Source organism: Chiloscyllium plagiosum, chromosome 45, assembly GCF_004010195.1.
Source record: "Chiloscyllium plagiosum isolate BGI_BamShark_2017 chromosome 45, ASM401019v2, whole genome shotgun sequence".
Classification (NCBI taxonomy): Eukaryota; Metazoa; Chordata; class Chondrichthyes; order Orectolobiformes; family Hemiscylliidae; genus Chiloscyllium; species Chiloscyllium plagiosum.
In genome coordinates, this window is record NC_057754.1 from 643,875 (window position 1) to 668,850 (window position 24,976).

The 24,976-nt window shown below is 43.0% G+C and overlaps 1 protein-coding gene across 4 annotated transcripts in view; it reads right to left on the reverse strand.

Annotated features, from left to right (window-relative positions):
- Positions 1 to 875: 875 nt before the first annotated feature.
- The window catches only part of LOC122543785 (transcriptional-regulating factor 1-like), an 88,008-nt gene continuing 63,907 nt past the window's right edge, over positions 876 to 24,976 (reverse strand). For 3 of the 4 annotated variants that reach the window (XM_043682554.1, XM_043682555.1, XM_043682553.1), the window contains exons 5-15: positions 22,468 to 22,606; positions 17,582 to 17,764; positions 16,033 to 16,264; positions 14,371 to 14,425; positions 12,680 to 12,822; positions 10,529 to 10,632; positions 8,462 to 8,537; positions 5,790 to 5,878; positions 4,341 to 4,484; positions 2,132 to 2,235; positions 876 to 1,465 (exon numbers count right to left, since the gene is read on the reverse strand). In XM_043682554.1, the coding sequence (XP_043538489.1) occupies positions 1,174 to 1,465; positions 2,132 to 2,235; positions 4,341 to 4,484; positions 5,790 to 5,878; positions 8,462 to 8,537; positions 10,529 to 10,632; positions 12,680 to 12,822; positions 14,371 to 14,425; positions 16,033 to 16,264; positions 17,582 to 17,764; positions 22,468 to 22,606 (1,561 nt within the window). In that variant the 3' untranslated portion in view covers positions 876 to 1,173. The remainder of the gene's footprint in view (positions 1,466 to 2,131; positions 2,236 to 4,340; positions 4,485 to 5,789; positions 5,879 to 8,461; positions 8,538 to 10,528; positions 10,633 to 12,679; positions 12,823 to 14,370; positions 14,426 to 16,032; positions 16,265 to 17,581; positions 17,765 to 22,467; positions 22,607 to 24,976) is intronic. The other variant, XM_043682556.1, reaches the window with a different exon arrangement.

The following is a 24,976-nucleotide window of genomic DNA, read 5'->3' on the forward strand; positions in this document are numbered from 1 at the left end:
GTAACACTCTGTTGTGCCGGGGGGAAAAGTTTCTGATTGTCTACTCTATCTATTCCTCTGATCATCTTCTAAACCTCTATCAAGTCACCCCTCATCCTTCGCCATTCCAATGAGAGAAGGCCTAGTACTCTCAACCTATCCTCGTACGACCTATTCTCCATTCCAGGCAACATCCTGGTAAATCTTCTCTGCACCCTCTCCAAAGCTTCCACATCTTTCCTAAAGTGAGGTGACCAGAACTAAAAATAACCTTGTTTAAAGTTTACGAGGGATTTGTTATATAATCCGTGGAGGAGTGAAATTTTCTAAGCCATCAGTTTGCCATCATTTCCAGCCTGAGAGTGTTGGATCATCAGATTCATCTTGACTGTACCATTGGACCCCAAAGCAGTGTGCAGGAGGAGGTCAGCTTGCTGTGTTCGCTCAATGCCCAACCCTCTGTTCTAATTGAGAGCTCATCTGGCAGAGCACCATCAGGAGGAAACTCCCTATCGTGGTGGTCAACAAAGAAACTGTGGTTAAGAGCTTTGGATTGCAGTTTGGGGCAGAGAGACTGCATGAGAGGGTCAGGGTAGATCAGAAAGAAGGCTGAATTTGGAGAGACTGGGCTCTCCCCAGTCCTCTGGTAAAAGTCTCTTTTAGGACACCTCCCCCAAATCCAAATGGTGTGCATTAACATTGGTGCTGAGCAAGGCATTAGGATTCAAAACTAATGCACCTAACCTACACATCCCTGAACACTATGGGTAATTTAGCATGGCCAATTCATCTAACCTGCACATCTACGGATTGTGGGAGGAAACCACACAGACACGGGGAGAATGTGCAAATTCCACACAGACAGTTGCCCAAGACTCGAATTGAATCCAAGTCCTGGTGCTGAGAGGCAGCAGTGCTAACCATTGAGAAGAGGGGATGGCAAAATTAATTAAAATAGATATTTGTGTATGCTACATTATTAAAAAAATCTCAATGTCACGCATCAGTGAGAAAATAATGAATAAAATCCTTCGCCCCAATTCTGTAAATGTTGATTTGCTGAAAGGGGCTCAGTTTCTGTTGATGCTAAACAAAAGTCTTGGTCTGAGTCTGTACGCACAAGTGTTTAAGACCCAGATGGGTTGAAGTCTTCACAGTTAGTGCATTACAAAGAATTGCATTTCTTTGAGTTTGTTATATGAAAATATTTTGGCACTTTTCTTTGGCGAGGTTCAGTTTCACATCCTGGTGAAACAGTGGGGGTTGACTCGTACAGGTCATAGCCTCCGACATGGCCTCCAGCTGCTCCTGGATCTCCCTATTGTCCCAGCTGGGGTAGGCAGGAGGAGTGGTAGTCAATTTGCCCAGCGTTGCCCCTGTGTACATGACTGGAGAATAAAGGGTATCTTGAGACCGGTGCTGCCAGTCATCCTGTTGCCTGTGGATCTTCATGTGAGCGTTTCGACTCTTGATTTTGTAAAACATCCTGGATTGTTTTATGTTTGAGGAGGACAGAAATATTTTAAAAAAACAATTAATAAGGAATCTTGTGTTGTATGGTACAGTAAAGATAAACATTCTATCTGTGATTGTGCACACTTATGTCTGTTCTAGTAGAACTGTCTTGATCTTTATGTAGCGAAAGTTTCTGTCCATCAATTGTGTCTATTTGTCCCATCCTGTTTGTGCCTGTCTTTCTGTCCCTGTCTGTGTGTCTCTGTCCTTGTCTGAATCTGATACCTGCTCCTGTCCATGCTCTTGCTTATGCCTCTGTTCCTTGTCGTGGTGGTCAACAAGGGAACTATGGTTGAAAGCCTTGGATTGAGTGTGGGCCAGCGAGACTGTGCATGAGAGGGTCAGGGTAGATCAGAAAGGAGGCTGAATTTGGAGAGAGAGCTCTCCTCAGTCCCCTGGTGAAAGTCTCTTTAAGACTCCCACCAGTCCCCAAGTGACTTGAGTTTATGTTGATGTTTGTCTCTGCCCATGTTGATGATTGGCCCACATCTCTGTTTCTGTCTGTGTCTGTCTGTTTATATCCTTGATCTTCCCATGTTTTTATTGCTGTGTGTCCATGTTTTTTTTTCTCTCTCTTCCCCTGTCTGTATCTCTATGTTTCCCTTTCTGTCGTATGGCTAATGACAGGTACACTTACTTGCCACATTGTTTGCAGGGAAAGTTGCCGATGACTGTGGGGCAAGGAACCTCTCTCTCCACTCTGTGAGCATGCTGTATTGATTGAGAACTGGTAAATGGCTGCTTTGAATTCAAATGAAACAGCAAAAACTTAGAAACATATTCTGGGTCTAAAATATAATGATACAAACTACAATTGCCCATGGATGTGCATCATGGATACATCCATTTCAACACTTGATGAAATTCCTTGCCCAATTCTAGAGTGTACTCTCAAAGACTACATGAATAGGAACAGCAACACTCTTTGTTCAGACCTTTACGCAGTTCTTCGGGATGTGGGCATCCCATGCAGCGTCACTGTTTATTGCTTATCTCTAATTGTGCTTCAGAAAGCAGTGTTGAGCTATCTTCTTGAACTGTGCAGTTTGTGTGGTGTAGGGACATCCACTGTGTTATTAGAGAGGGAGTTCCACAATTTTGACCCCTTGACACTGGAGGGACAGAGATATATTTCCATGCAAGGATGGTGTGTGGCTTTGAGGGAAACTTGCAGGTAATGGTGTTCTCGTGTATGTGCTGTCCTTCTCCTCCTGGATGATACTGGTTGTGGGTTTGGAAGCTGTTGTTAAAGGAGCATTGATGAATTTCTGTAGTGTATCTTGTAAATGGTACACACTGCTGCTGCTGACCATTAGTGGTGGAGTGTGTGTCAATCAGGCGGGCAGCTTTATCCTGTCAAATCTCTTGAGTTTTGCTGGAGTTGCACATATCCAAACAAGCGGGGAGTATTCCATCACACCTGCCTGGTGCCTTTAGAAGGTGAGCAGACTTTGGAGAGTTGAGAGCTGACACCCATTTTGAATAAAATTACAATTACCTTGTGCAATATGTGCTAACTCACCACAAGCCTATATAGGCCTTGGGACAGTTTGATTTGGATAGTTCTGATATAAACTGAGAGTGTTCCTAAGAAGTGGATAATATTGTAAAATAATTTATCTCAGGGTTAGGAGTTAGTGATCATCCCAGAATGCAAGTGTTGAAATGAAGCCTTGAAGAGGGCTTGAAGTCTAGGAGTTAAAGATCACAATCAGTTTAAACCAATCAAGGTGTTGAAGAAAGGAACTCTGATGTGAATACTGTACAAGTTTTGCTGTATGGTACTGTATGAGAGATTTTGTTTTAAATTTGGAAAGGAGAGATTAGGGGTAAATAGCATTACAGTTGTACTTTGTATTTAAACTTTATGAATTTGTATAATAAGTAAAATGTGTTTATCCAGTTTTATCTTTTTTTTTGCTTAACAAACTTCTGTTTTATTGTTAAAACAAAGACAGTAACATTGAGTGCATTTGTCTCAGTAAGAGTCCAGTTCATTAAAACCAAATCAAATATGATCTCTCAAGCCAGATTTCAGTCTGAGATGGCAGGACAAACAGAGACTGGATCAGTTAAAGTTCACTGGAGTTTAGAGGATGAAGAATAGAAACTTATAAAATCCTAACAGGACTAGACAGGGAAAATACAGGAAGGATATTCCTGTTGACTGAACCAGGGGCCACAGTCTCAGGATACAGGCTAGGCCATTTAGGACTGAGATGAGGAGAAATGCCTTCACCAGAGAGTGGTGAGCCTTTGGAATTCTCTGCCACAGAAAGCGGTTCAGGTTAAAGATTTGAATGTTTTCAAGAAGGAGTTAGGTATTAATCTTAGGGCTAACAGGAGCAATGGGTATGGGGAGAAAGCAAGAACAGGGTGCTGAGGAGGATAATGAGCCATGATCATATTGAATTGTAGAGTAGGCTCAAAGGGCTGAATGGCCTACTGCTGCTCCTCTTCGGTTTTTGAGGGATCTGACTTATCCAGTAATAACATCAGCTAGGATTATAACGCATGGCAAAGGGAGCGTTAGTCTGTATCTAACCCCGGACTGGCCTTGTTCTGGGAGTGTTTGTTGAGGACAGTGTAGAGGGAGCTTTATTCTATGTCTAATTTCATGCTGTCCCTGTCCTGGGAGTGTAGGAAGCTTTAGCTTTATTCTGTATCTAACCCCCTGCTGCCCCTGTCCTGGAAGTATTTGATCTGGACAGTGTTGAGGTAGCTTTACTTTCAGTTAAAGGAGTAGAGAGAGTTTTACTGTCTATCTAGACCCATGCTGTATCTTCCTTGGGAGCATTTCAACAACATACAAACCACCTGTTCCATTGTAATAATTGGAGTCTCACCTCACAGTCAGTGTCTTGTTTGAAGACATTGTTCCAATCATCATCTGTATCTGACGGTCGATGGCGATATTTCTTGTTAAACTTGAGGATCTTCTTAAAGTTATAGTAATACTCAACACACTCTGTAACCAGTTTGGATTTCACCTGTAATAATGCAACAGAAGGTGGTCATTGATGCATTATAGGTGTGAGGTTCCCTGTAAGATACATTGAATAAAGAACACAGAAAGAACTCATGTATTTCCATACACTCAAGTCAACTGCCACCAATAAAGATATCCATCTATTCCTTGAGCCCCACCTTTACCCCCTTTTAAATGTACCCGACAGTGTGTTAGGTTTCATTAGTAGAGGGATTGAGTTCCAGAGCCGCAATATCATACTGCAACTATACAAAACACTGGTGCGGCCTCACTTGGAATATTGTGTACAGTTCTGGTTGCCATATTTCGGGAAGGAGGTGGAAGCATTGGAAAAGGTGCAGAGGAGATTTACCAGGATGTTGCCTGGTCTGGAGGGAAGGTCTTATGAGGAACAGTTGAGAGACTTGGGTCTGTTCTTATTGGAAAGAAGGAGGCTAAGAGGGGATTTGATAGAGACATACAAGATGATCAGAGAATTAGATAGGGTAGACAGTGAAAGTCTTTTTCTAAAGGATGATGACGTCAGCTTGTACGAGGGGACATAGCTACAAATTGAGGTGTGATAGATTTAAGACAGATGTCAGGGGCAGGTTCTTTACTCAGAGAGAAGTAAGGGCGTGGAATGTCCTACCTGCCAGTGTAGTTAACTCAGCCACATTAGGGAGATTTAAACAATCCTTGGATGAGCACATGGATGATGATGGGATAGTGTAGAGGGACGAGCTGAGAATAGTTCACAGGTTGGCGCAACATCGAGAGCCGAAGGGCCTGTTCTGCGCTGTATTGTTCTATATACTATGTTCTATTCTCCTATTCCTTTGAGCCCCACCTTCACCCCCTTTTAAATGTAACCTGTACTTGACCTTATCCACCCTATCTGGTAAGAAATTCCATGTTCTTATTATTAGAACTACCAAATAATTCCTTGTATGAAGAGAAATTATGCCAACTGAGTGTGTATTCACTGAAATGTAGAAGAATTAAAGGTTATGTCATTGAAACAGAAAGGATTCTGATAGGGCTGGGTCGACAGTGCTCCCTCAGCACTGACCCTCTGACAGTGCTGAGCTCCCTCAGCACTGACCCTCCGACAGTGCGTCGCTTCCTCAGCGCTGGCCTTCCGACAGTGTGGCGCTCCCTCAGCACTGGCCCTCTGACAGTGAGGCGTTCCCTCAGCACTAATCCTCCGACAGTGCGGTACTCCCTCAGTGCTGACTGTTAGCAGTCTGTGATTTTGTGCTAAAATCTCTGGAAGCAGCAAATTAGAATCTTGAGTTTAAATGCCCCTGAATTCTTCATCACATACCATCTTCTGAACCATGTGGAAGTCTTTCCTGTGCACCCCGAAAGCTTTATTAAAAACTCTGCGTTCACTAGGAGTCCAGTTACTGCTTCCTGTCAGAAAAAGAATAAACGATTCTGAATTATGAATATACTGAGAAGTTGCTCACCTGGAACAAAGCTGTTCTAGGGGCAGGCTGTTACTGCACCAAAACACTACAACAGCAGGAAGCAGGTGCACTCCTGAACTTCCTGAACACCCTTGGTGGTCGAAATTACTCCTCCTGTCTCTGATTTAGAATGACATTCAAAACCGATGACAGAGATCCAAGCGGGGAAAAACAATCTGTCCTGTATTTCTCTGGTGACTTTTCCAACCTCAGGATCCCCTCCAAAGCACTTTACAGCCAATTAACTACATTTTTGAAATGTGGGGACCATGAAATGTAAAAGTATATGCAGTGAGGTGCCATGAACAAGAACATGAAAAGGGCCTGATCATCTGCTTTGGTGTTTTGAATAAATATTGGCCCAGAACAGAGGGAAACACCTTTGTTGTTCTTATCACAGTGGCTACAGGATAATTTACATCTATTCTCAATTTAACATCTCACCTGAATGACAACAGTGCAGTACTGATCCTCCAACAGTGCAGCGCACCCTCAGTACTGACCCTCCAACAGTGCAGCGCACCCTCAGTACTGACCCTCCAACAGTGCAGCGCACCCTCAATACTGACCCTCCATCAGTACAGCACACCCTCAGTACTGACCCTCCAACAGTGCAGCGCACCCTCAGTACTGACCCTCCAACAGTGCAGCGCACCCTCAGTACTGACCATCCATCAGTACAGCGCACCCTCAGTACTGACCATCAATCTGTACAGCACACCCTCAGTACTGATCCTCCAACAGTGCAGTGCATTCTCCGTACTGACCCTCCAACAGTGCAGTGCATTCTCAGTACTGACCCTCCATCAGTACAGCGCTCCCTCAGCACTAACCCTCCGACAGTGCGGAGCTCCCTCAGCACTGACCTTCCGACAGTGCAACATCCCCTTACACTGACCCTCCAACAGTGTAGCAGCCCTCAGCACTGACCCTCCAACTGTGCAATATTTCCTCAGCGCTGGCCATACTGTCTCAATACTGACTCCCTGAGAGTGCAGCACTGATGCTCTGACAGTGTGCCACTCCCTCAGTACTGACCGTCCAACCATGCTATACTCCTCAGGCTTTGACCCTCTGACAGTGTTTCAATCCCTCCATAGCCCTCTAACTAGGCAGTCTTTATTTTCATTTCCTTCCATTGCTTTGCTTCCTATGTGTCTAAACTCTTACAGCTCTACAACCCTCAGATTTCTGTGTTTCACTAACTCTGGCCTCTCTTGCCCTGCTTAATTTACTTCACAGCACCAATGGCAGCCCTATTTCCAGCAGCCTAAATCTAAACTCTGGACCCTCCCCATCAATCTTCCCATCTCTCTCTTTGATGAAGGATATAAAACCTGCTCCTTTGACCTAATATTATACAACTTTTTGTCAAATTGTCTTTTTTATTCATTTATGGGATGAGTGTTGCTGCCTGGACCCAGAATGTATTACATATCTCTAGTTGCCCTTGCTGTCTGTGGGATGTAGGGACACGCACAATACCATTAGGGAAGGGGTTCCAGGATTTTGTCCCAGTGACAATGAAGCAATAGTGATATATTTCCAAGTCTTTTGGTGAGTGGCTTGAAGAGGAACTTGATTGGGGGAATTGCCCCTATCCCTCTACACAGTATTGGCTGTGGGTTTGGAAGGTGCTATTTGCGAGGCATTGGCGATGGAACACACTGCCACTACTGGTGATGGAGTTAGTGAGTTGTGCAAGTTGAGCCAATCAAGTGGGGGCTGCATTACTCTGGATGGTGTCAAGCTTCTTCAGTGTTGTTGGAGCTGTACTCATCCACACAAGTGGGGAGTATTCCATCACACTCCTGACTTGTGCATTGTAGATGGTGGGACAGGCTTTGGGAAGTCAGGAGGTGAGTTACTTGCTGCAAGGTATCCTGTCTCTGACTGCTTTTGTAGTCACTGTATTTATATGGCTGGTCCAGTTCAGTTTCTGGTCAATGGTAACCCCCAGGATGTTGATAGGGGATTCAGCAATAGAAATGCCATTGAATTCTCACCTGTTGGAGATGGTTATTGCTTGGGCACTTGTGTCGTGCAAAGGTTACTTGCCACTTGTTAGCCTAAACCTGGATATTGTCCAGGTCTTGCTGCATTTAAACATGGACTGCTACATATCCAAGGAGTCATGAATGATGCTGAACATTGTGCCATTATCAGTGAATGTCCCCACTTCTCACCTTATGATGGAGGAGAGGTCATAGCTGAAGCAGCTGAAGATGGTTGGATCTAGGACACTATCTCGAGGAACTCCTATCCTGGAGCTGAGATTACTGACCTCCAACAATCACAACCATTTTCCGTTTTACCAGATATGACTCCAACTAGCATAGAGTTTTGTTCCTAATTCCCATGACTCCTGTTTTGCACACTGTGGTAAGTGTGAAGCTCCTTTTCCTACTCTGTAGACCCTATATAAATGCGCAGTGTTTTTCGATTCTCTTGTAGGAGTAGGCGTGTAATACTGATTTTGAATGCAACTTGTTGATAAATATTCAGCAGTGTTTCTCTGATACTGTACCTGTATAATGGTAATCAGCCAGTCGATGGGATGTCGGACGGGCCCCATTGTTCAGTAGCAGCATCTCCAATGTAGCCTTTGATCACAAAAAGAGACTTTATCAATTGGACAAGTTGAGAATGATGGTTTTTTTTTAAAATGGCCTTTGGAAACTAGCAGCATTGAGCACATAAGGGTCTTTGTTGGATCTCCAGCTCTTTAAATGATTTAGATGAAGGGATGGAATGTACAGTAGCTAATTTTGTTGATGACATCAAACTAGATTGGAAAGTAGGTTCAAGAGGAGATGAAGCGTCTTCAAAGGGATCTAACTTAGTGGATGTAGTACAACTTAGGTAAATGAGAATGTGCCTTGTTTGTTTTGGCAGGAAGAATAGAAAAACAGTCTATGATTTAAAGAGAGAGAGATTGAAGAACCCAGTGGCACTGAGGAATCTGCCTGTCCTCATAATCACAAAAGGTTAATATGCAAGTTTAGCAAGTGATTAGAAAGGCAATTGGAAAACTGGCATTTATTGCAAGAGGAGTGAAATGTAAAAGTAGGGAACTTTGCAGTGCCCTGATGAGACCATATCTTGAGTAAGGAGTACAATTCCGGTCTCCTTATTTCAAAAGGATACATTTGGGACTGAAGCAGTTCAGAGACTGATCATTCAACTAAACTCCTAGGATGAATGGCTTATCTAATGAGGAAAGATTGGGCTAAGCCTCTATCTGTTGAAATTTAGGAGAAAATGGGGGATGATCTTATCGAAACATATATGGTCTTGATGGGGGTTGATATGGGAAAATGTTTCCTCATGCAGGAGAGACTTTGAGAACTTAAGAATAAGGAGTCTCCCTTTTAGGCTGTAGATGACGAGAATTATTTTTCTCAGAGGGTTGTTAGACGGTGGGATTATCTTTGTCAGAAGGTGGTGGAGGTTCTGTCATTAAATCTGAGTTTTAGTAAACAAGGAAGTTGTGTTATTTGGTGAACAGGAAATTGAAGTTGGGCCACAATCAGGCCATCTATGAGCTGATCAAAATGTGTTTTATTTGTTTGTGGGATGTGGTCATTTCTAGCTGGGCCAGCATTTATTGCCCTGTCCCTAGCTGCCCTGTGAGAAGGTGGCAGTGAACTGCCTTCTTGAATCACTGAAATCCACCTGCTGTGGGTTGACCTGCAATGCCATTAAGGAGGGAATTCCAGGATTCTGACCCAGTGACAGTGAAGGTACGGCGATATATTTCCAAGTGAGGATGGTGAGTGGCTCAGAGGGAACTTAAAGGTGGTGCTGTTCTCATGTATCTGCTACTCTTGTCCTACTAGCTGGAAATGGTGTGGGTTTGGAAAGTGCTGTCTGAGAATCTTCGGTGAATTTCTTCAGTGCATCTTGTAGGTAGTAGCAGCAGTGTTTACTGAGCATCAGCGGTGGAGGGAGTGGATGTTTCTGGATGTGGTGCCAATCAAGCAGGTTGCTTTGTCCTGGATGGTGTCAAGCTTCTTGAGTGTTTTTGGAATTACACCCATCCAAGGCAAGTGAGGAATATTCTATCACACTCTTGACTTGTGCCTTGTAGATAATGGACAGGCTTTGGGGAGTCAGGAGGTGAGTTACTCACTGCAGTATTCCTCGCTTCTGACCATTCCAGTGAATAATGGATTAGGCTCAAATAGCTGATTCACCTAATGGCTTCTAAATCCAATGTCCCCAAATGCATGAAAATTATGCTAAACCCTCATGAATCTCTCGATTAACCCCCAGGTGGTGCAATTGTAGTGTCCCTGCCACTGGGCTTGGAGGCTTGGGTTCAAGTCTCCATTATTCCATACATGTCTGAACAGGCTGGTGAAAAATATATAAAGTCAGTCAGCTCCTTGAGCCTTTAGAGTATGATTGGTATCAAAACTTTATCCAGGCCATAAGCACCCAACCTGGACCTGGACTCAACAAAGACTTCTTACCCCCGTGCGAGAGAACGCTGGGAACATCACCTGTTCACATATTACATTTACTGTACAGGATATCACAAATTACTGCATGTCAAAACATTTTCCAGAAAAAGTAAGGTGCGTATATTTACCATGATGTCTCCATTTAACTCAGAGAGACAGTGTAGGGTGAACTCTCGATTCAGTCCTCCACCTGGCAGCACACTGGAACAGGCCATGTTCAGCAGGTCCTCCACTGAAAGCACAGAGCAAACCATTGGAAAGGATTCACAAAATGGTTTCCACACAAGGAAATCAAATCAACTCTTGATTCATCAGGAACCATGATTGCTGGAGAAACTCAGCAGGTCTGCAGCATCTGTGTAGAGAATGTAGAGTTAATGTTTTGAGTCCAGTGACCCTTCTTCAGAACAGTCTGAAGAGGTTCAGAAGAAGGGTCACTGGATTCAAAACTCTGCTTTCTGTCCACAGATACTGCCAGACCTGCTGAGTTTCTCCAGTAATTTCTTTTTTTTTACAGATTTCCAACATCTGCAGTTCTTTGTCTTATCTTGATTCTTCAAGCCTCCTTGTTTTACACAAATACTTCACTTTTACAGACCTACTGAGCATTTCCTGTTTTTATTTCAGATTCCTTGCATCAGTAGTGGTTTACGTTTACATTCTTAAGTATTTTTCATGATATTGGATGTTCCAAAAAAATACAAGCAGTGAAGCACTAATGAGACATGGATAGAGCAGGCTCAGGAATGGTTGTTACAGGTTCTGGGGTTTAGATGTTTCAGTAAGAATAGGGAATATGGTAAAAGAGGGGGAGATGTGGCATTGTTAGTCAAGGACAAAAACTGACCCATCTTAAAGTCCTCAAACTTTGGTATTTCCAGTCAATGTTTGGAAAGTTAAAGTCACCCATAACAACTACCCTATTACTCTCGCTCCTAACCAGATTCATCTTTGCTATCCTTTCCTCTACCTCTCTGGAACTATTCAGAGGCCTATAGAAAAATCTCATCAGGGTGACCTCTCCTTTCCTGTTTCTAACCTCATCCCACACTACCTCAGTAGACGAGTCCTTAAATGTCCTTTCTGCCACCATAACACTGTCCTTGACTAACAATGCCTCACCTCCCCTTCTTTCAGATCCACTGATCCACAGCTGAAAGTGAAAGCAGAGTGACCTTACTCCTATGGTTTTCCTGTTTTATTCTGCCTGCAGTTATAAGCTTTAGTCGGTGTTCAATATGAATCTCTTAAAGGGGAGGAGTGTCAGTGCACAAAAAGATAATCAACCATCAGTTAGGTATTCCTTTTACTTGTGGTTGTTGTTGTATTCAGTTCACCTGAAGACAAAACACCTTCGACCGCAAGTCCATCAGGAAATGTAAAGAGCTGACCTCGAAGGTATGTTGCAGACTGGCACATTCCATGGACCAGGACTACATGCTGAGGGACGTTGTAAAGCTTGGGGCAGCTGCCGCCAAGGTGCAGTGGGGAAAAGGCCACCATCTGAGAACTTTGCATAATGTATAATGAGCATCCAATCAGTTATCAGATCCTCTTATTGCCCCAAAGTGAATGTGAATTGTTCCTTGCGTGAGCAGAAAATGCCTTTCAGGGAAGCTCTGAGCAATGTCACATTCCAATGTGCTGTTTGTTTTTTCTTCACAAGGACTGCATAGAATTGTTTTAGGACCGTTCGTATGTCCTAACAAAAAATATTTATGAATAAAGTATATATTTGAAATAAAAAGGTTCAGTCCACCTGAAGGAGATGTCAACTGACACATAAACCAGTCTTTATGGCCTGAGATATGTGGAGCTCTTAACATCGATGTACTCAGGACTGAGGTATAGAATGATCTCTTCGCTCAGAGTGCTGTGAATTCTTTGGTATTCTTTAACTAGAAGTTGTGGATGTTAAGTCATGCAGTATGTCCACGACTGGGGTTTTTAGGATTTTGGACGTTAAGGTATGTGGCAATGTTTCAGGAAAGTGGGAATCAGGTTGAGGAACAGCCGTGGTTAAGTTAAATGGGGTGACACAGCCTCGAAGGGTCATATGGTAGCTGCCAACTCCTATTTCTTCTGTACGTCCTGGGACTGACTGCCCTTTATCAAGGTGTGAACAAGTGCATAAATGCAGCTGGTATGCACCTGAACATAGCACTTGGCTTATAAACAGCAACTTTAAAATGGACACTGATAGTAAATGGTCAATATAGGCTGCCATCCATTTTAAATGTTAGTAAAGTGGTAGATAGTGAGTAAAAGTATTAACTTACCCTTCTCTTGTACTTTTTCATTTTCCATCAATTCCTTCCATGGTTTCCACACCAAATCTGCCTTGTGTATGTGCTGTTCACCTGGGGAAGATTCCACGAAGTCAGGGATCACAGCCTGGAAAGTAGGCCCAATGTTTACACAGCTGGAGAGAGAGAAAGACTGCTCTTTAATCAGCAAATCGTCAGGAGGCAGCTCTCCGCTGTCTTACTGAGCAGGAAGAAGCAAAGGAAGTCCTCTGGGAATCCTGGCAACTAATGACAGAATGTCTAAAGGTACTTCCAAGATCATTAATATTTCACATTTTGACTGGAAGAATAACAAGCTCATAACCTTTTAAAAAAAACAAGAATGTAAATGAGATGGAGGTACAGTGAGGGATTGGGGTTTGGCTGGGGCCAGTGATGATGCTCGAACGGACACAAAAAGCACTGGCGCAGGTTAATATATCTGTCAAAAATGTAGACATAGAATTGGGGTTCATTTCGAAAGGGATGGAACTGAAAGGCAGGGAAACTGCCTGAAACCTTGCAGTTGTGCCTTGGTTATTGCCCACTAGGGGCACTATGATCAGTTCTAGATGATAAAAGGAACATTGAGGTACTGGAGAATGTACAAAAGACGTTTTACTGGAACGAGAGCTTGTAATTGTCAGGAAAGGCTGAAGGAGCAATAGCGGTGTACAACTTGTTGAGGAGAGCATTGATAACTAGAACCAAAGGGCATTAATATATGACATTTAAAAAATCCATTCAGGAGAAACATCTTCACTCTGAGAATGTGGAACTTGCACTGACATAGAATATTGAGGTGAACAGTGTTGATACATTTAACAAGAAGCTGAAAAAAGCAAAGGGGAGAGGTAGCGAGGATGTAGTGATGGACTGGAAGGAGGGGGTGGAACACCAGCAGATGGGCCGAAAGGCTTTGTTTCTGTGCTAGGAATTCCATGTCATATGAGGTACATGGAGTGATCTACTGAATCACTCGATGCTTGGGTACAGCCAGCCTTTCTGTTCTGTTTAAATTATTCAGAGGTAACAAACATTAAAATAAGAATCAAATCAAAACTCAAACTAAAAAGAATATTTTCTAATAATTAGAATGTCAAATATCTGATCATTGTGGGTTTTTTTTTAACAAGATGTTTTGCAGATGGGACAGGTGCAAAACGAATACAAACTGGTTCTTGCTTAGATTCTGCCTGAAGTGAGAGAGCCCTCTTAGCCAGTGTAGGTGCTGTTTGTCAATGCGTCACCTGGAAACTGACTTTGAAAATCTCCTGGTCACACGGTAGTAATGCCTTTTAGCTTCTCACTGACAGAACAACCCAGCACAGATTAACACACATTGAATCCTGTATCCTGTGCACCCAACACAGATTAAAACACTACTGAAACCTGTAGACCCCGCACAGATTAACATATCCTGGATGCTGTATCCCTGTACATCCAGTACAGATAAACACACACTGTATCCTGTATCCCGTACACCCAGCACTGGATTATGTATCCTGTTACATCTAACACAGATTAACACATTTTTGGATACCAAATGCCCAGTACTATCCGTATCAGTGATATTTAGAATTCATATCACACAGCATCGAATAACTGATGACCCAATTTTTAAAAAAATGTTGATCTATCCAACAACATGGCAGTAGTTTCAGATTTGTAGTGGTAATACTCACGGAAAAGGATTGTTCACGGTTGCTGTGCAGTTCTGATGCACAAACTCAAATCCATCTGTTCAAAGAAATATATTTTTCAATGAGTAAGTGAATTCAACTATGAACTGTTAGACAATGAGTAATCCTTAATGTGAATGAATAATGACCATACATTTAAACAGAGTAATCGTTACAGTGAATAAATAGAATCTGTACAGTTACACAATGCAAAATACTTTTCCTAAATAGCCAGTGCCTCTGTATAGTTGCGTAATGAATTATGTTTATGATAAATACTGACTTGGTACAGTTATACAGTGAATGACCCTTACCCTGCTGAATAAACACCGACTGTACAGTTACACAGTGAGTGGCCCTTATTTTGCTGAATAAACACTGACACTGTACAGTTTCACAGTGAGTGACCCTTACCCTGCTGAATAAACACTGACTCTGTACAGTTTCACAGTGAGTGACCCTTGCCCTGCTGAATAAACACTGACTCTGTACAGTTTCACAGTGAGTGACCCTTACCCGGCTGAATAAACACTGACTCTGTACAGTTACACAGAGTGACCCTTACCTGGCTGAATTAAACCCTGACTCTGCACAACTACACAGTGAGTGAACCTTATCCTGCTGAATAAACACTGACTCTGTACAGTTACACAGTGAGTGATCCTTACCCTGCTGAATAAACACTGACTCTGTACAGTTACACATTGAGTGACCCTTACCCTGCTGAATAAACACTGACTCTGTATAGTTACACGGTGAGTGACCCTGACCCTGCTGAATAAACACTGACTCTGTACGGTTACACAGCGAGTGACCCTTACCCTGCTGAATAAATACTGACTCTGTACAGTTACACATTGAGTGACCCTTACCCTGCTGAATAAATACTGACTCTGTACAGTTACACAGCGAGTGACCCTTACCCTGCTGAATAAACCCTGACTCTGTACAGTTATTGATCCTAATGAACATACAATTTAGGAGCAGTGATAAGCCATTTGTGCCTTCAAGCCTGCTGTGCGAGTGAATAAGATCACAGCTGCTGTGTTTGTTTTTTGAATTTCACATTCCCATGCCACCCTGATATTTTGATTCCCCAGTCTAGCAAGAATCTATCTGCCTTGATTTAAAAATATTCAATAACCCCATCCTTCACCTCCTTCTGAGGCAGCATTCCAAAGTTGCACAATTCTTTGAGGGAATATTTATCTCTATGTCTGACTTAAGCAATTTTTAAACAGCGCTGCAGAGTTCCACTCATCAGAGGAAACATTATTTCCACATGAATCGAGACAAAACCAGTCAGGATCCTGTACACTTGAGTCAAATCACAGTTACTCAGTGAAGGATCCCATGCTTTCTGAATAAACAGTTACTTTTACCCTGTTGGCTCTGTTTTAGCTGAGCCTTAGTGAGACAATGTCAATAGTTTCCATATCTCAAGACCATTGGGCAAAACATTATATAAGTAGTGGCCATTCTGAGACCCATTTAAAAAAAGTGTGACTTTGTGAGATCGATGGAGACATGTTTAGGCTCATCTGTGATTCCAAAATAACCCATTAGGTATACTCGCAGTTTCGGGACCTTGATGGGTTCCTGGGTGTGAACAATACTTATGCAACTGGAAGAGCCATTGCTTTGAGGAGCAGGGCGGATACTTACTGAACTGGCTGCAGGTGAACAGCGCTGGTGTGGAATTGGTGCTGGTGTCAGTGGTGCTGAGATTGGAGAACAGGCCTGAGCTCTTGCGGTTAGGGTTAAGCATTGGCAGTGGTGTGTAATGGGGTGGCTCTGGGGAAGACATTTGTTGCTCTTCAGTGATGGTGCTTGTTGAACGGAGATAGCTTCGATACAAGGTGGCAGGATGGTACTTGGGAATGTGAGGTTCAGAATTCTGTAGAATAACACAAAAATATCCAGAGTTACTAATGTTACTAATGTTGTTGCCTTTAAATCTTAATTGATGTTTACTTAGATTACTTACAGTGTGGAAACAGGCCCTTCGGCCCAACAAGTCCACACCTACCCGCCGAAGCGCAACCCACCCGTACCCCTACATTTACCCCTTTAACCTAACACTACGGGCAATTTCCCATGGCCAATTCACCTGACCCGCACATCTTTGGACTGTGGGAGGAAACCGGAGCACCCGGAGGAAACCCACGCAGACACGGGGAGAATGTGCAAACTCCACACAGTCAGTCGCCTGAGTCGGGATGTCTTGCCTAAAATTAAGGCATGGGTCTTTGTAACCTCCATTCACCCATTCACCACTTTGTAACATCCCAAAAGGAGTTGCAGATGAAAAAGTACTTTTTGGGGTGTCAAAACGTAAGGAACCTGGCAGCCAGTTCACACAGAGCACATTCCCAGGGACAGCAGTTCACACAGAGCACATTCCCAGGGACAGCAGTTCACACAGAGCACATTCCCAGGGACAGCAATTTGATCATGAGGCAGTGTCAGATTTTTGTGATGTTGGCTGAGGGGTAAATGGTAAGTTTAGAACCCTAGGGAAACAGCTGCACGTATCCTTTGACTCATGTCGAAGTGGCACCAACAGCAGTGCAGGATTCTCGGTTAGTGCTCCAGTTTCTGGAGTCTGGCTTGAACTTTCAATTTGATTCAGGGGCAAGAGTGCTACTTACTGAATCATAACTGAGACCACATGTGAAACATTAACTCACAAATCAGTAGGTGCCAGATTCTGCTCCTCAACTGCAGAGTTAGCCAGGGCAGTACAATTGCCTCCATCCCTATTGCTTTCTCCTCTCAAATATAGAATATTAAGGGGTAATCTGATTGAAGCATTTAAGGTGATTAAAGAGATGATAGAGACTAATTTCGTCTGGAGGAGGAAGCCCAGATCATGGCCAGATTTGTACCAAGCTATTCAGAGGTGATGTCAGGAAGAACAACTTCAGGCAAAGGGAGTGGAAATCTGGAACTCTGTCCCTACTAAAAGCTGCTGAGAGTAGACGTTGGGATGGCTGTCTGGACAGCATTGGGATAATCAAGACTCGAGGTTTGGCTGAGGCAGGGGTGGAGTTGGGTGATATTATGGAATTGGAAGTAGAGAGACTTCTCAGTAGCTTCTCCAGTGGGCTCTCCCACCATTTTGGCACAGGGTAGCAGAGGCCAGTCCATAGGAGAGGAAACCGGAAATAACAAGCAAAGAAAGTCAGGGTTATAACAATAAAAGCAGATCCACCTCCTGTGCTGAGACATCAGCTATTCGGGTAAGTGTTGGCATATCCTGTTCAGGCAGGAAGCAGCCTGGATTCTCTGCCAGAAAGGTATCTTGCCTGCATCTGTCGGTCTTCACTGACATGGAAGTAGCTGTGAAGGGAGGGGAGAGGTGGCTGCCATCCCTTAAGAGTTTCTCTCCATCATTCTACAAAAGAAGCAGAAGTCTTTATCGAGTTACATCATATATGCAGCATGGAAACAGGCTGTTCGACCCAGCCAGATGATGCTGGTGCTTATCCTTCATAGCTCCCTCACCGTCTGTTCATCTCCACACCATCCTTTTATTCCTCTCAGTCACCTCTTTATCCAGCTTGTCCCTTAAATGTACCAACATTTTGATAGTTGTTAAGTTGGTTTTAATTTTCCAAAATTCCCTTGATTTATTGAATTGGAAAATAGTGAATTTAATTCCTTTACTCAAAAAGGAAGGAGAGAAAAAGCAATCTACAGGCCAATTAGTTTAATATCTGTTAACTGTAGCCTCATCCACCACTGGAAGTTCATTCCACACACGAATCACTCTCTGTGTAAAAATGTCACCCCTCGTGTCCTTTTTAAATCTTTCTCCTCTCATCGTTTAAAAAAAAACTTGTCTTTACCACTCATGATTTTGTAAACCTCTATAAGGTCACCCTTCAACCTCCTATGCGCCAGTGAAAAAAGTCCCAGTCTACCCAGCCTCTCCCTATAACTCAACCCTTCCATTCCCAGTAACATCCTGGTAAATCTTTTCTGGATCCTCTCCAGCTTAATAACATCTTTCCTGTAACAAGAAGACCAGAACTGGATACAGTATTCCAGAAGAAACCTCAGTGTTCAATATGACGTCCCAACGCCTTTACTCAAAGGTCTGAGCAATGAAGGCAAGTGTGCTAAATAGCTTCTTAACCACACCATTTACATGTGACTCAAACTTCAAAGAATTTGTATACCTGAACTCCTAGGTCCTAAACTAAGGAGTCACGAAGGAGATGCATTATTCGAAATATTGTAACAGGTTTACCTATTGGTATAAAAACAGAAAAGGCTGGAAAAACACAGTATGTGTAAGCAGAACTTAGGGAGAGAAACGGAGCAAACGTATCATTTCAATGTATTCTAAAGAAGAACCATACCTTTAATAGATTGTATTCTGTGTTTAAATTCACTTTTGAAATGGAGCAAACCAACTATTCTCCATCAACATGGCAGATGGAAATTCTGACACAGTGTTTTCTGTTATTGTCTACCATAAGTCTATGTTCACAAGCAAATAAATATTGGGATTCCTATAGTTCCAAGGTAAATTTGTTTCAAGGTCAAATTTATTGGCAACTCCTTGAATAGGGCCCTAGCCATCTGGTCGCTTTGCAAGCTTGATGCTGAGGTAGGACGTAGCAAAGCTATTCTGTGCAATAGTGGTTACCCTGATCAAATCATGACTCCCTGTATTTCACACAAATTCATAAAATAGTCTAAACCTGTCACTTTTGACCTTGGAAGGTATCTGGTCTACTTCTGATTACTCTGAAAGGGAAGATGACAATATTTACTGTGAACCATCTCAGGCTGCAACTTTGTAGTAAACCCATGAGTGGTAGTTTCCGCTAATAGCACATTGCTATCAAGCCAAAAAGATGTTCTGCCTTCTACTTCAGTGAGTCATGTGGTATATGAGCTTTAGTGAGAGTGTAACAACATATGTCGTCTGTCCCAACAACTATTGGACTTTATCAAACAACAAGTTCCATTGAACGTCTGCAGTGAAGAATGTGCTAATTGTGTTTAACCAAGCTATGTTGGCAAAACTCAGAAAATATGTACAAAAATAGGTGTGATTCTGCTATTGAATGACATTTGCTAAATAACCCTGGCTGTGCTAGTAATTATGCTGAAAACAAATTTAAGACTTCCAGTCAGGCTTGAAGTATGATTCACCTTTGCACATTATCTATTCATTCATGGGATGAGGGTGTCACTGGCTAGATCAGCATCCATTGCCCAACACCGGTTGTAGTTTGGTTCTTCATCAGCAACAGAGTGAAAGGGTACCCAGATACAATGTTATTGTATGAATGAGTGCACTTGAGGGGCTGAATGGCCTACTGCTACTCTTATGTTGTGTGTTCATATTTCCGAGAGCAGTTTTGAGTTTCAGCCACATTGTTGTGGGTCTGAAGTCATACATAAGCCAAACCAGATAAGGATGGCGATTACCTTCCCTAAAAGACATCAGTGAACCAAATGGATTTTTGTTAACAGCGACTAATAGCAGATTTATTAAGAGAATTCAAACTCAAGCTGCCGTGGTGGGATTTAAACACAGTTCCCAGAGCATTAGCCTGACTCTTTGGATTACTAATCCAGTGATATCGCAACTGCATCATCTGTCTTATAAATAAATTTATGGAGAATAAAAATAGAGAATGTCTGAAATAACTGCACAAAAGCCGGTATCTGTCACCAGGTCACCCTTAATTTACTTGTGCACAGCACATTGGCTGTGGCCAGCCAGCTCAGAGTCAGTCCCCTGAACTAAGAAGAAATCTCCTGGTTATATATTTTTTTCTTGACTGAGGAGATTCTAATCTCCTGGTTATATTTTTCTTTTATTTCCAGGAATACCAGTTAACAAAACTGGCTTTGTAAACCAGCCGGTTTAGGAATCAGGTCCTCCTTAAAAAAAGCAGAAACCAACAGCAGCAGGAACACACTGACTGTGGCCCAGCCAGCACAGAGGCAGTCCCCTAGACTGAGGGGATTCTAAATCTCCTGGTTATATTGGTCAGCCAGGGCTTTCCTGATTGTCCCAGGTTAACAGCCCCAATCAAGGATCTCATCGTCAATAAGAACCAGTGGGTTCCAAACACGACGGTGTCCCAAAAGTTTGTAGATCACTGTTTAGGCCTTAACTGGAGGATTGTGAACTATCCTGGGCATAACACTTCAGGTAAAATGAAATGATACTTGAAACAGTTCAGAGGAGATTGAAAGGATGTCATCAGGGATGGTAAAGGTATTTGATGGGCACAGAGGAGGTTTACCAGGAAGTTAGCAAGGATGAGGGGCTTCAGTGAAGTTGGAAAGTTGGGACTTGGAATGGAGAACATTTAGAGGTGACACAGTGGGCTGTAAGAGTTTGAGTATTGAGCTGCCTTCACAGAATGAGACAGTACGGAAGGAGGATATTTAGTCCATTGAATCTGTGCAGGCCTTTTGAAAGAGTCATCCAATTAGATCCCATTCCTGCCCTTTGATCCCATTGCCCTGTCCTCTCCAGGATCAATCCAGTATTCTATGGCAAGTTACTGGCTCCATGAAGAGTACACCAATATTAAATGCCAGGGTTTTGTTGCCAGTTTGAGAGAGTTTTTGTTTAAGATATTGCTATTAGACATTAATTAGAATAAAATTTGCAGCAGGTTCTGGGGGAATCACCGTGGAAGACCTGCAGGGATGATATAATCGTTCGTGAAAGTTTACACTACAATGTCAGGGAGATTCAACACAAGCAATACACTGGTGAGTCAGCTGCCTATATGATACTCTGTTTCTGTGGTCATTGGGTAGATCTCAAAACTATTTATTGGGAGGTGACGCACCCCATGGTACAATAACAATAAGAAGCAGCATAAAAGCTCAGCAAAGCTGAGAGGGATTTCATAACTTGGGGTTAGAAAGAAAACCGCTGGTTTGGACCTTGTGAATAATAGTCCCTTTATTCATTCATGGAGTGTGGATGTCACTGGCTGGGCTAGCGTTTGTTACCCATTTTGTTGCCCTTGAGAAGGTGGTGGTGAGCTGCCTGCAATTCACTGAACTGCAACACTAAGCTCCAAACTGATGGGAATGCAGTACATTCAGCTAGCTCACACTAACAGCAGAGGCAGGACTCACTGGGTAGCTTTTTCAAAGAGCCTTTATAGACGCAATGGGCTGGATGACCTCATTCTGTGCTGCAAGAGTCTGTGACGCTCTGTACATTGAATAGGAGAAAGGTGTCATGCAGGGAGACATGGGCAGGGGTGTAAAATCAAATTAATGTTTGGTCTCTGCTAGTGCTTGCTCTAAGCTTGTTTTTCTAACTCGAGGTGGATACAAGGTTGAGAGTGTGGTGCCTCGGTCAGCAGCATCCAAGGAGCAGGAGAATCGACGTTTCGGGAATAAACCCTTCATCAGGAAGCCCTTTCCTGATGGAGGGCTTATCCCCGAAACATTGATTCTCCTGCTGTGTCTTTCCAGCACTGCACTCTCGGTTCTGATCTCCAGCATCTGCAGTCCTCAGTTTCTCCCAGGTGGGTACAAGATGCAGATCAGAGCTAGGTTTGTTCAGGCCAGGGTATCTGGTGGTAAATAATAAATACCAGCTTTGCTGTGAACACACATTTCCACAATGAAAGTAATTTTTAAGTGTGAATTATTAAGATTATCTCACATCCTTTTCCCATTTTGCAATTCCTCAGCTCCTGCTGGATATGGATTAGAGGTATCAGATATTTTGTCCTTGTGATTTAATTTGACCAGCATTGTAATGTTGTTCAGTCTATCATGCACGTGCTAACATTTTAATTGAAAATGCCTATCATAGCCCAGTTTCCTTGTCCGGTCTCCTTTTCTTCCTCAGCTCGGACTTATTCATGCCTGACAACAAGTTGTTGTTTTCTCACAAACTTTCATAAGAACCCTCTTGGTAAACTGCTTCTTACCATTCCAGTGAAAGGTTATTCCCATTTCTAGCACAAACACTTCTCCTCTTCACCCTGCCCTCTCTGTAACTGTACTCATGTGAGCTGCTGATTTTAATGAAACAGTAAGCAACAGAGTGAGAGATAGCGAGCTGTTATGCTGCCTGTTGTGGTGTTTACTGACCTGGCTGACACTGTGAGATGTCCTCATACATTCATTACTGCCTGTGTGAATGTGTAGGGCTGAAAGGCTGTGGAATTGTTCCTTGCAGTAACCACAGGTGAAAGAATATGGGGAATCTGCCTTCTCTTCCATCCCTTTCCTGTGCGACAAAGAAAGAATAAAAATAATGCATTTCATATCACATCTTTCACCAGCATGGCACGTCTCAAAATCTACTACAGCCAAACAAACACTTCTAAAGAGTACCGACTGTTGGAAATTTGTAATTAGCAGCTGATTTCACACAGCAGACTCCCACATGTAGCACTGTCATATTGAATGTCTAATCTGTTTAACCCTCTCGGCTGAGGGGATTTAAAAGAAGAACAAAGAACAGTACAGCACAGGAACAGGCCCTTCAGCCCACCAAGACTGCACGGACACGTGATGCCTTTCTAAACTAAAAACCTTTTTCAGTATGAGTCCATATCCCTCTATTCTCTGTCTATCTGTCAAGGTGCTTCTTAAATGTTGCTGTTGTACATGCCTCCGCCACTTCCTCTGGCAGCGCGTTTTAGGTAGCTACCACTCTATATGTCTGAAAAACATGCCTCTCGCATCTCCTTTCAACCTATCACCTTCTACCTTAAACCTATGTCCTCCAGTAATTTACATTTCTACCCTGGGTAAAAGAATATCCATCCTATCCATGCTTGTCATAATCTTGTAAACTTCTATCAGGTTACCCCTCATCCTTTGGCATTCAAGTGAAAACAAACAAAGTTGTCCAATCTCTCCTCATAGCTAACATCCTCCGAACCAGGCAACATTCTGGTAAACCATTTCTGTACCCTCTCCAAAGGATGCATTTCCTTCTGGTAATGTGGCCACCAGAACTGAACACAGTATTCCAAATAAGGCCTCACTAAAGTTCTATACAGCTGCAACATGACTTGCCAATTTTTATACTCTATGCCCTGACTGACAAAGGCAAGCATGCCATATGCCTTTTTGACCACCTTATCTACTTGTGTTGCCACTTTAAGGAAGTTCCAGGACACCAGGCAAAATTCCCCTGCTTTCCTTCCAACAGTAGTTCTTAGGTCTTTCACATTCACCCAAGAGAGCAGTTAGTTCCTTGTGACCATGTCTTGTGTGAAAGATAGCACCTTCAACAGTGCAGCACTCTTTCAATACTGACCGTCTGACAGTGTATCACTCCCCCAGTACTGACCCTCAGTGCTGATCCTCCAACAGTGCGTCACTTCCTCAGTACTGACTTTGCAAAGGTGCAATGTTCCCTCAGCACTGACCCATCAAAATGTGGCGCTTCCTCAGCACTGACTCTCCAACAATGTGTCACTACCAAAGTACTGACGCTCTGAAAATGTGGCACTCCCTCTGCACTAACCCTTTGAAGGTGCTGTGCTGACATTGGTAGTGGGCAAGTTGTTGGAGGGAATCCTGAGGGATAGGGTTTACACGTATTTGGAAAGGCAAGGACTGATTAGGGATAGTCAACATGGCTTTTGTGAGTGGGAAATCATGTCTCATGAACTTGACTGAGTTTTTTGAAGAAGTAACAAAGAGGATTGATGAGGGCAGAGCAGTAGAGATGATCTATATGGACTTCAGTAAGGTGTTCGACAAGATTTCCCATGGGATACTGGTTAGCAAGGTTAAATATAAATGCGAGGTGCTGCATTTTGGGAAAGCAAATCTTGTCAGGACTTGTACACTTAATGGTAAGGTCCTAGGGAGTGTTGCTGAACAAAGAGACATTGGAGTGCAGGTTCATAAAGATTTACAAGGATGTTGCCAGGGTTGGAGGATTTGAGCTACAGGGAGAGGCTGAACAGGCTGGGACTGTTTTCCCTGGAGCATCAGAGGCTGAGGGGTGACCTTATAGAGGTTTACAAAATTATGAGGGGCATGGATAGGGTAAATAGGCAAAGTCTTTTCCCTGGGGTCGGGGAGTCCAGAAGTAGAGGGCATAGGTTTAGGGTGAGAGGGGAAAGCTATAAAAGAGACCTAAGGGGCAACTTTTTCACACAGAGGGCGGTACGTGTATGGAATGAGCTGCCAGAGGAAGTTGTATCTGGATGGATATATGAATAGGAAGGGTTTAGAGAGATATGGGCCACGTGCTGTCAAATGGGACTAAATTAGGTTTGGATATCTGGTCAGCATGCACAAGTTGGACTGAAGGGTCCGTTTCCGTTCCATATACCTCTATGATTGTATGACTCTACAACTTGGGAACAGAGATCTCAGTAATTCATCTTAATTGATCTGAGGATGTGACTACTCAGAGGCTATTTTGCAACAGAGAGTACTCTGTTAACAATGTACTTAAGGGGAACAGGCCATTTAAGCATAAAACTATCTCAGTGAAACATTACAGCTGACTCCACAAGCAATACAGCAATCTCTATAGGCGGCACTCCTCTCAGTACAGAGTGGAAAAGTAATAATGTTCTGTTCTGCTTTCAGCTTAAGTTTAGTCTAAAATTAGTTGCCATGACACTCG